The following is an 11,204-nucleotide window of genomic DNA, read 5'->3' on the forward strand; positions in this document are numbered from 1 at the left end:
AGTGAACAGATGTTGAGAAAGAAGGTTTGTAGAAAAGCGGATCAAGGCAAATCACTTAGCGGCTTGGATGGAGAAATCTTACTGGGGGTGGGACTCAAGCTCTGCGGCCGTTCGCTGGTGGGGGCGAAAGTTCCTCATCATCACCACCCACCAGGGGCCACAGTGAGGATCTTCTGAGGTTTCCACGGCCATCACTTCTCAGGCTGATTAGGAAGGCTGGGCTCAGAGGAATGCCCCCGCTATTCGAAGGTTCCCTTTGCTTGATGAAAGACCGCTAGCGAAGATAGCATTGAGTGTGTGTCTTACAAAGAGCGGGTACAGAGGCCACATGCCCTGGGCCAGTGGCTCTGGCCCCAGGAGCCTCACTCAGCATCTCGGTGTCCAGCTGCCAGAGCTCTGAACTGTGTCCTTGAACGTCTGTGCTTACCTCACTGTGTTTTGTGCATCCAGAAGCAAGATGTCTGATATCCTAAGGTATCAGAAAAGGCTAAGGGAGGTTATTTGGGGGTCTGGAAATTCTCAAACATGTCCCATATAAATTCAGGGCAATTGCTTCTTCACGCCTGGATTTCTGCCTATAAAAGTTTCCCTAAGCACACTCTACGTTCGGATAGCGGGGGGAACCTGTGTATGTTCTTCTCTAGGACAACTGTACCTTCAAAGAACCTGATTTCCATGCTCCTGGAAGCGTTCGTGTTGCTGTTGTTACTTACAGCCCCACAGGGTTGTCATCAAGGACTTTAAAGTCCCTTGGAAGCTCCGCTTTGCTCAAGCTAGTTTTTGTTCTATAAAATCTCAGTATTTTGTTTTTGTTTGCTTTTTTATTCCCAGAGAGGAGTGATTCTGGTTGTCCTTCCCCATTTTATTTTGCACACTGGGCACAGAGTGACCTTTGAAAACACAAATCAGAACAGTATCCATTCTTGGTGGGGGCTACCAAGGTATTTTGTGCCTTTTCTCCTTTAATGCTGACAGTCCCACCTGAGGTTGATATTTCCCCCACCCCCACCTCCTCCAGCCCACTTTATTTTCTAAAACTGGGTTTAGAAACTCTGTTTCTTGCCCAAGGCTGCACAGCTAGTAGGGTGGGATTAAATTCAGATTATGCCTCTTTGTATCATTAAGATGGTCCTTCTCCCGAAGTGATGGGACAGTCCTGAAGGGTGTCCTTGTTTGCCCTGTACACTCACCCACACACTTGTCCCTCTTCTGGAAGGTTCTATTCTCCTGCAGCCCCACTTCCTGCCTGGTTAACTCCCCGTCATCTTTCAGGTCTGAGCACAGACAATAGTGAGTGATGTCTCTCTCTCTCCTCTGGTGCTCTTCTACCTTCCTCTTTTTCCCTCCCTTGCTTCCCTCATCCACCGTCGTGTCAGTGGATGTGGCCTAGTTAGGCCACTAAGAGTGCCACTTAGCACCATTGACATCTTTTGTTGTGGGGGAACTGTCCCTACACACTGTCAGATGTTAGCATCCCTGGCCTCCTCCCACTAGATGCTGCGGCATCCCCAGCACTGTATGACATCCAGGAATGTCTTCAGACACGGCCATATACCCCCTGTTGGGGAGTGGGGGGAGCAAAATCATGCCCCGTGGAGAACCGCTGCCGTAGAGAACACTCCCAAGAGGTCAGAACTGTGGACTTTATGTTCCTTGCTCTCTACTAAGGATCGGGTTCAGTGCTGGCACATAGGGGATACTTGAACATATTTGTTGAAGGAAGGAATATGTGACATTAGCCAACTCGCTCTGTGTATTTTGAGAACCAAAGGAATGGAGACTTTCCGAGTGCTTCCAAATTTTGTGTTCTTGAACTTCCAAGGTGTCCGTCTTTCCTAATGCTTCCAGCCATGCTGGAAGGTAGCTCAGCTTGTTGCAAAGGCCCAAAAAACCCCCAAAAAACTCGGTGGGAGTGGGGACGGTCCCTCTGTCATCAGCCAACCTGAGCGAAGATCACTTTTTTAAATATTCAAAATATGGGTCACCTAGCCACGTGTTTACTGCCTCACCACATTTGGAACAATACTCTGGGGCTCTCCCCGCCCTGACATGGGACTTCCCTTCCCCCAAGCCTATCTTTCTGGGCATTTTAGCTTCCGGTCTCCCAGATACCAGTCCACGTCCCCATCCTTCAACATTCTCTCTCTAGCTGTTTGGTTTCTTCTGACCTCAAGAGTTTCTTTTCAATCTGACCATCTTCTAATTTCATCCATCTGCACATTTGTTCTTACTAGGAGACCCCGAGACCACATCTAGGCACTCAGAGCTCTGTCTCTGAGCCACATCACCCTGACTTCTGATGGGACCTGGCCCGACCAGGCCGCCTGTTAGGAGCATGCATGGCTTCCTGTGGCTGCTGTAACAAATTGGGGGCTTCTAACAGTAGCTCTCACAGCTCTGGAGGCTGGAGGTCTGGAATCCAGGTGTCAGCGGGGCATGCTCCCGTCAGAGGTTCTGGGCTCTTAGCTTCCTGTGGCTGCTACCATCCTGCGTCTTCCTGGACTTGTAGCCACGTCACTCAGCTCTCTGCCTCCGTCTTCACATCACTGCCTCCTGTGTGTCTGGAAACTTCCTGTCTCTACCCGTAGAAGGATACCTGTGATGTATTTCGGACCCACATGGATAATCCCAGATGAGCCACTTCTTGCTAGATTCTTAGCTTAATCACATCTTTTGCTGTAGAAAACAACACAACTTCTAGGATTCAGGCATGGACATATATTTGGGGGGTGGGGGTCCCATTCAGGCCAGTTCAGAGGCATTGTTAACTCCGGGAGACTGCAGAGTCTTAGCATAGGACCCTTGAGAATGAGCAGTTGTACTGCTGGTGCTGGTGGTTTTGGACAGAACCGTGTAGAAAGTGCTTTTCCATTTCAGATGATAGAAGGCTCACTTTTTATGCTGATGACGTGGGCGCATGGAGGGTCTGGATGCCTTTCATCCGGATCTAGGATTTAAAAAGACGACAAACCAAAGAGCAGTGGAGAGAATCTGATCTTGGAGACTCCACCGTCTGACTCCCACACTGTGCATCCTTGAGCAATTAATCTCTCCAGCTCTCTGGGCCTCTGTTTCTTCAGTGAAAGAGCGACGACAACACTCATTTCCACGGATTTTTACGAGGCTGAGATGCAGAGTGCCTGGAGTGGTAAGTCAGAGTGGTTAGTGTTACTGTAAAAGTAGAAGAGGCCAGTCATAGCTATTTCTTTTCTTTATTTCTCTTCAGGATTCTGCTAGTCCGGCTCTTCAAACCCAGGCTAGATAGAGAATGAGACACCTAGATGTGGAAGACATATCTTTGTCACAGAATCGAGGGACCCCAGGGCGCTGTGACTCACCCACGCTCATCCAACTCACCTGAAACTTGATGACTCCACGAAAATGGCTTCTACCTTTTGGGGAGCCACAGCTCTAGCTGGAGTGCTTTTTGTGGTATGAAAATGTGTTTTTAATTAAAGCCCTTTGGAAAGAAACAAGGAATCCCCAAAAAGTCTCCTGTGAATGCTAGCTCAAGGCAAGTGCCAGAAGCCAGGGTTGGGAATCACTAAGACACAGGGCCACAGATTTGACTTTCTAAAGGATTCCCATTGTGGCTGGTTTCTTCATCTCCCGTTTCAGATCTGGTCCAGCAGTCCCAGGCCTGTGGCAATGGCAAAGGTCTGCCTGAATCCTGGCCTGCGTCTGATGGGCAGCATTGGCAAATCTTGACTCTGGACTTTGGGAATTTTTTAAGCTGGCATTTTGTGAGTACACTTGACTGAATTGTGAGTAAGCCCATTGATTCATTGGTTCGTCCAACAACTAACCCTTGAGCACCGATCTGCACCAGGTACTGTTCTAGGCTCTGGCACACAAGTCTGGATAAAGTAAGCTTGGTGTCCATTTTCCCTCTGAGCTGAGTCCTGTTCCTTCTTATAGGACAGAATCCATAAGGAAAGGGACCACCAGCATTCCCAAGGCCAGGACAAGGTGCTTGTCTGGAAGGTGGCCTCATACAAGGATTAGAACAATGGGATGTGCTAGAAACTCCACCTGGGTTTCTCATTTAAATTTGCTTTATGTTCATTTTACAAATGTAGAGAGTGAGGCCTAGGGAGGTTAAGTGGCTTCCTCAAAGGAATAAATCTGGGGGCACCTGAGTGGCTCAGTGGGCTAAGCCTCCGCCTTCAGCTCAGGTCATGATCTCAGGGTCCAGGGATCAAGCCCACATTGGGCTCTCTGCTCAGTAGGGAGCCTACTTCCCCCCACCCTGCCTGCCCTCTGCCTGTGATCTCTATCTGTCAAATAAATAGATACAATCTTAAAAAAAAAAAAAAAAAAAGGCATGAATCTGGGAACAGCGAGCCTAGGATTGGAACCCCAGCAGCCTGGCTCAGGGGCCTGCCTCGCAGAATACCATGCTTTCCTGCTCCTTGTGAAGACGTAAACCATTTGGGTGGCTGGAGAGAGACAGAGGATAGAGCTCACTTGATTCATGGACCTTGTGAAAGGCTTTTGCTATGAGACCACCTGGTGTTTTCTCTCCTTGTCTGTGTGCAGGAATTTTTTTGTTTTTATTTTTGTTTTCTCAAATTCTGGTTTCTGTGCATATAACTAACAATAAAGACAGTTGATAATTACATGGATTGAGCTATTTTGGACTAAATGCTAAAATACGTAGAGTCCTAGAATTGGAAGAAAATTAGAAGTGTGTGTATTATCACATATATACATATGATACACGTTTCTGTGATTGTGGGTTGCAAGCCACTGATAAGTTAAAAAATCAATTTAGTGGGATCAAGGTCAACATTTTAAAAACATAAAATGAAATTCAATAGGAAAACCAAAGAAAACGGAAGGTATTGCTTTGCCCCTTCTTATATTTTAGCTTCCATGAAGGCTCCTGTATTGGTCAGATTAGGTTAGACTATGCTGTAATAACAAACAAACCCTAAAATGTCAATAGCCTAACACAGCAAAAGTGTATTTGTCGGCCATCTCAGAGACATCTCCCAGCCCCATGGAACAGGGAGAAAAAGGACGATCACCAGGACATTTAATAAACATGTAAGTGATGAATGTCCCTTCTGCCCATAGTCTGTTGAGTAGAACTCAGTTGTGAGGTCTCCTTCCGCAGAGGAGCCTGAGGAATGTTGAGAGGTACCCAGATATGGAGAAGCACTAATGGTCTAACTCATGTCTTCCTTACTGTCCCTTTTTTTCTTTATCAGAACACCCTGTTGTTGCCCTTGGAACACTTCCTTACATAGGTCACACCCACATATATGAAGTTATTTGCCTATCTGTTTTTCTGCCTATTGTCATTCTTCCTTTCTCTCTGGACTGGGGATCGTCAAATTATAGCCTGCAGGCCAAGTCAGGACTGTGACCTGTTTTTGTAGAGCTGCAAGGAACAATTTTACATGTTTTCATGAGTTGCAAAAGAAGGGGGAGAAGGACAAAAAGGAGAGGAAGAATTACTCACCAAAGAGATAGTCTGTGAACCATAAGCCCTAAAGTATTTACTATTTGCCTTTCCATAGAGAAATTCTGCGAACTCCTGCTCTAGATGGTGACCTTCTGGAGGGTAGACATGGAGTCTCTTTGCTTCCCACTCTATCCACAGAGTGAGTCTGATACCTGGTAAGTGCTTGATAAGTATTCCTAATGACTAAATGAAACTTTTTGTCAGGATGTCTTATGATGAGAAAAAGTTTTCCATTTTAATCAAGTCTACTTTATCAATCTTTTATTTTATGGTTCATGCATTTAAATACCACTTAAGAAATATTTTATCATTCCAGGGGCCCCTGGATGGCTCAGTCAGTGAAGCATCTGCCTTCGGCTCAGATCATGATCTTGGGGTCCTAGGATGGAGCCCTGTGTCAGGCTCCCTGCTCAGCGGGAAGCCTGCTTCTCCCTCTGCTCCTCCCCCTACCCTCCTGCTCATGTACACATACTCTTTCTCTCAAATAAATAAAATCTTTATAAAAAATTATTTTATCACTCCAAATTTATGAACATACTCTCTTCTCTTTTCTTTTAGAGGCTTTATTGTTTTACCTTTCACACTGAGGTCTGTCATCCTCCTGCAATTGATTTTGGTATAGGATATGAGGCTGGAGTCAAAGTTCATTTTTTTCTATATGTACATCTGGTTGACCTAGTGTAATCCAAATGACAGTATGATTGTGGATCTGTTTCTTGACACCAATCATTGACGCCAATACCACGATGTTTTAATTACTGTGTCTTTGTAATAAGTCTTGCTATGTAGCATTTAAGTCCTTCAGTTTTGTTCTCCATCAAGATTATTTTGACTTCCTGGCTCTTTGCATTGCCATATAAATTTTAGTATTGGCTTGTGAATTTCCATACACACATACACCAATACACAAACTAAAAGACTTTTTATTATGATTGTGATGAATCTGTTGTAATAATTTGGAGAGATCTGACATCTTAACAATATTGGGTCTTCTAATCCATGAACATGGTCTATTCTTTCATTTATTTGTGTATTTCTTAATTTTGCTCAACAATATTACATTAGTTTACTAGGTCTGCTGTAACAAACTACCATAGATGGGATGGCTTAAGCAGTAGAAGTTAATTTTCTCACAGTTATGGAGGCTAGAGGTCTAAGATTATGTTGTTGACAGGTTTGGTTTCTTCCAAACTTCTCTCCTTGGCTTTCCAATGGCTGCCTTCTCCTTATGTCCTCACATGGACTTTCCTATGAGTGTACTTGTGTCCAATTCTTTTCTGATGAAGACACCATGCTTATAGGATTAAGGCCCACCCATATGACCTCCTTTTACTTTAATTACCTATTTAGGGGTGGGGGGGGATGCAATTCATCCTAAAACAAATGTTTCATAGTTCTATGTATAGAGGTTTTGCACATCTTTCATTAAATTTTCTCCTAGATATTTGATGTTTTTGAAATTACTATAAGTATTTTTCAATTTCTGTGTTCTAATTGATTGTTGCTAGTATGTAGAATTATATTTGACTTTTGTATATTGACCTTTTTATTCAACACCCTTGCTAAATTCACATATAAATTCTAGCAGATTAGCTTTAGCTTCTTTTGGATTTTTCTATTCATGCAATTACATTATCTGCAAATACTGTCAACTTTATTTTTTCCTTTCCAATCTGTATACTGTCTCCCTTGCTTTTTTTTTTTTTTCTTTATTGTGCTGGCAAGAGCTTCCAATAGAATGTTGTACAAGAGTGGTGCTATCAGGATTCTTTGTCTTTCTTCTGAACTCAAGTAAACGCATTCCCTATTTCACCATTAAGTATAGTATCAAGCTGTAAGTTTTTGTAGATCTATGTTATCAAATTAAGAAAATCCTTTTCTAGTCTTTCGTTGTTGAGAGTGTTTTTCATGAATTCAAGAGTGAAAAGGCAAGCCGCAGTCTAGATAATATTTGCAACACATTTATCTGACAAAAGACTAATATTCAGAAGTATAACGTATTTCTAACAAATCACAAGAAAAGAAGGCTTAATCACTTGAAGTGAGCGAAAACAAAGCCAAAAAACCGGGAGTAAGTATTGACAAAAAAGATATCCAAATAGCATACGTTTAACTTTGGTAGATGGCCATAGCAGCTTCATTCATAATGGTCGAAACCAGGATACAACATAATTGTTAGTAGTAGAATGGATAGATTGTGACTTTCATCCCATAGAAGGGTAGTTTTCATTCAATGCCCTCAAGATCCCTCTGGATTTTTCTCGTAGATGATATATTCTCCATTGCCCTGAAATGCTGCAAATGATATTGGATGGGCGAGGGGGACAAAAGGCCTCTTGGTTGTGTGTCTTGCGTGGAGCAGGTAATAAAAGACTGTAGCTATGGTTACCGTGTGGTCTCTAGCATCGAGCCTGAGGTGTGGAGTCACCATGGCTAAAAGTCATGAAACAAGCCTTTTGAAAAAAAATGTCAATGGCCCCTATTCCTTTGATTTATGGAACTATGAAGAGCTGAGGTTAAGCCGTGCTAACTTCCTCTGGACTCTAAAGGTAATGGTGGTTGCTACTTAAGACAACCTTGGCACCGCTTCCCTCCTCACCGAGATTCTGGCCAGCCTTATGAGATCAAGCGTGAAGGAAATTCCCAGTGAGAAGGGTGGATAGACTAGGGCTTCTGGAATGATGTCTAAGGATGAGTTATAATAGGACAGATTAAATTCCTCTTAATAACTTTTCAGAGAATGCCCTTCTAGAAACGACTCTATACTTACTTTTCAAGGTGCAAGGATTGATGGGGGCCGGGGACTGGCATGTAAATGGGAAATCACGGTCATGGTAGTGGAATTAGAGCTTACCTTTGGTGTCAGGGTGTTTAGCTGTTTAGCTCCCACCCTCCCTCGGGCATCACATTTCCCAAGAGGTAGCTGTGTAGGCATGTAAATTCTATCCTTTTGGATAGGAATATTCCAGGAGGGCTCTGAAGGCAAGAAAAGCTGCTCTGAAGAGATTCAGACCGCTTTGTCTCCACGAGCCGGAAGAAGGGCCGGACCCGGAAGTGGAGCCCAGAGAAGGGGCCCCAAGAGGATCTCTATACCTGAAGCCACACAGCTGCGTGCTGGCCAGATCTAGGCTAGATGCCATGATTCCTCCCAATCCAGACCAGGATCTTTCTAGGAACTCCCTGTTGACTTGAATTCTCTACTGGCTGACTTCAATGTGGGGAAGTGTCCCCCTGCTGCCTGCCCCAAGGTTTATTCCCAGTCTTGGGCCAGTGTCCATATTGGTGACCCCACTGGGATGGAGGACCAGAGTACGGGGTGGCCAGCTGTATGTGGGCACCCCCAATGGGCCAGGCACAATACTAGGCCCCCCGGGCACCTAGCACAGCATGCACTGTTTTGAGTGTTCTGCACCCGAGTACTCTGATGGAAGTTTCCCGATTTCCATCGTCATGGGAAGGAACAAGGTAAGGTGTTCAGCGTGGGTCAGCTGAAAAGTGGCTCAAAGTCGGCCTATGACGACAGAGCCCATTCTCTTCATTTAACCTGTGAATGAGGATCTTCAGGAGAAACTGACCCCAACATTTCCGTGAGGTTTGGGAAAACTGTTAGGACTCAGCTGAACTGGAATGTCCACCCACTTGGGAGAAACAGGGCTGTCCAATCAGGACCCCTGTGTCCTGTGGCTGCCAGACCCTGGGGCTAGGGAGGTGTGTTTCAGGAGGGCAACTAAGGGATCCTGCCAGCAGGGCTGGGGGGCCTGGATGCTTCTCCTCCCCTGGTTCCAGAAGCCATGACCTCACCTGGTACCACAGCTGTGGCGAGCATCGGTGTGAGATCATAGTCCCAACCGGGCCTGGGATCCTGAAGGATGTTGGATCCTGAAGGCCAGGTGGGCGGAGGAGAGATGTCTATAACTGCCAGGGCCCAGCCCGGAGAGGCTCCTGAATGCAGCTTGCTGAGGTGATGCTGGTTAGTCTCTCTCTCTCTCTCTCTCTCTCTCTCTCTCTCTCTCGCCTCAGGGCCCACGTTGGGCCTCTGAGGAGAACGGTTCGGCCTTGGGAGCAGGTAGCCTGACCTCTACAGACCGCCTCTGTTCTCAGAAACGGGCTGGGCCCACCCTGCCGCATCCTCCCCCCTGCCCTGCCCTCCCCTCCGCCCCCCTCCACCTTATATAATGGCACATTATACAACATCGCAAAGCAGGTGGTATTTTTAAAGACAGCAAGTGAGCATTTTTTTGGCCTAAATTTGGGAATGAAACAGATGGATTTTTAAGACTCTGGGCTTTTCCTATGAATAGTAACCGTTGTTCTCTGCTTTCAAACACCAGTTTCAAGACCACCTCCAGCAACCAATCAGCACTCTATTTAATTATAACAAAATTCTTAGCTCTGTCTGCTGCTGCTCGGACAAGTGGGGGGCACTGGATCAATTTCTGGAGCCAGGCAGACTTGCCAACAACAATTTTCCTTCTCCCAGAGGGCCTCCGAGGCCTGGAGCAGGTTCCAAGTCCTTCCTCTCGGGCCTGCTCAGCGTGCGCTCCCTGACAGCGAGTTTGAAAAGGGTTATAGAGAGGCAGATAAATGCCGGCTTGTTATAGCCTTCCCTGACAGCGCCGACCCCCGCGCCAGTGAGCTCATGCCCGCCTCGTTACGCTCGGTGCCAGATTTTTTCCATTAACAGGTAATTGAGTAGAAACTAAAATAAGCGAAGTTTGTTTCATCCCTTGGATTTTCTTGCTAGGGTTTGAAAGAAAAACACTTTAGCTTCGTTAGTGGAGGAGTGTCCTTGAAAACATATTTATGTTTTCCAAGTGATTTGTCACTTGGTAGGTGTAATTAGCTCGTTCCCCGGGCCTCTCCCTCCTTGCTTTTACTCTGGAAGGGCCACAGGATTCGGAGACTAGGAGCTGGTTTCCTGGGCCCCTGGCCGGCGGACACCCTGTCGTCAGAGCAGATGCGTAAGTATGTTCTGGTTCCTAGTAGACGGCTGATCTTTCTCTCTCCGCTCTCTCTGGCACACACACGTGCACACATGCTCTGAAAAACCACCCCTAGAAGCCCTTGGCTCACACGGCCTCCGCGTGCAACCTCCAAAGCCCCGCTCTCGGGCTCACTGGCCCCCGACCCTGGCCTGCGCGCTCACCTTCACCTGAGCTCCAGGTACATGGCGCCCCTGGCTGGGGAGAAGGTGTGGGGGGGGGGGGCAGGCAGGGAGCCAAGTTGTTTGTTTGTTTGCTTGCTTCTGAGTGCCCCGCCCAGCTTCTACTTTCACAACTTCCCGGGCTCCTGTCTCAAGCTGGTCGGTTTGCAGTTTCTGGAAGATTCCCTAGCACCTCCTAGCCTGAAGTTCTCCATTAAGGCTGATGCTTTCCCAGGGTGTTAGTTTGGGGGCTGCGGGCGGGAGATGAGAAGGCCCAGGGGCTCCGCCCTTCCCGAGGATTCATTTCACATGGACCGGCAGAATAGGACCGTCACGGCCCAGTTCCGGTCGTGGTCCCCACTGAGACTCTGGCAGGCTCCAACGGCCGCCGTCACCCCAAAGCCAAGGTTAATGAGCTTGACTATGCACGTGTTGTCAGTCGTTTCGGGGGCCCCCGAGATGTCCAAGAGAGGAATCACTCCGGCGGGCGCGCAGGGCCAGTGAATTGAGATAATTAAAACTTTTCCAGAATCCTTCGCCCCAGTAGAGAAGTCGCTCCGAAGGAAAGAAGTCTCCAGAAACCTGTTATTT

The 11,204-nt window shown here is 46.6% G+C and overlaps 1 protein-coding gene across 2 annotated transcripts in view; it reads left to right on the top strand.

Moving 5' to 3' along the window:
• TCF7L2 (transcription factor 7 like 2) overlaps positions 1-2,896 on the top strand; it is a 200,738-nt gene extending 197,842 nt beyond the window's left edge. For both annotated transcript variants that reach the window (XM_047701535.1, XM_047701541.1), the window contains one exon: positions 2,878-2,896. In XM_047701535.1, the coding sequence (XP_047557491.1) occupies positions 2,878-2,881 (4 nt within the window). In that variant the 3' untranslated portion in view covers positions 2,882-2,896. The remainder of the gene's footprint in view (positions 1-2,877) is intronic.
• Positions 2,897-11,204: the final 8,308 nt, after the last annotated feature.

The sequence above is a fragment of the Lutra lutra genome, chromosome 14 (assembly GCF_902655055.1).
Source record: "Lutra lutra chromosome 14, mLutLut1.2, whole genome shotgun sequence".
Classification (NCBI taxonomy): domain Eukaryota; kingdom Metazoa; phylum Chordata; class Mammalia; order Carnivora; family Mustelidae; genus Lutra; species Lutra lutra.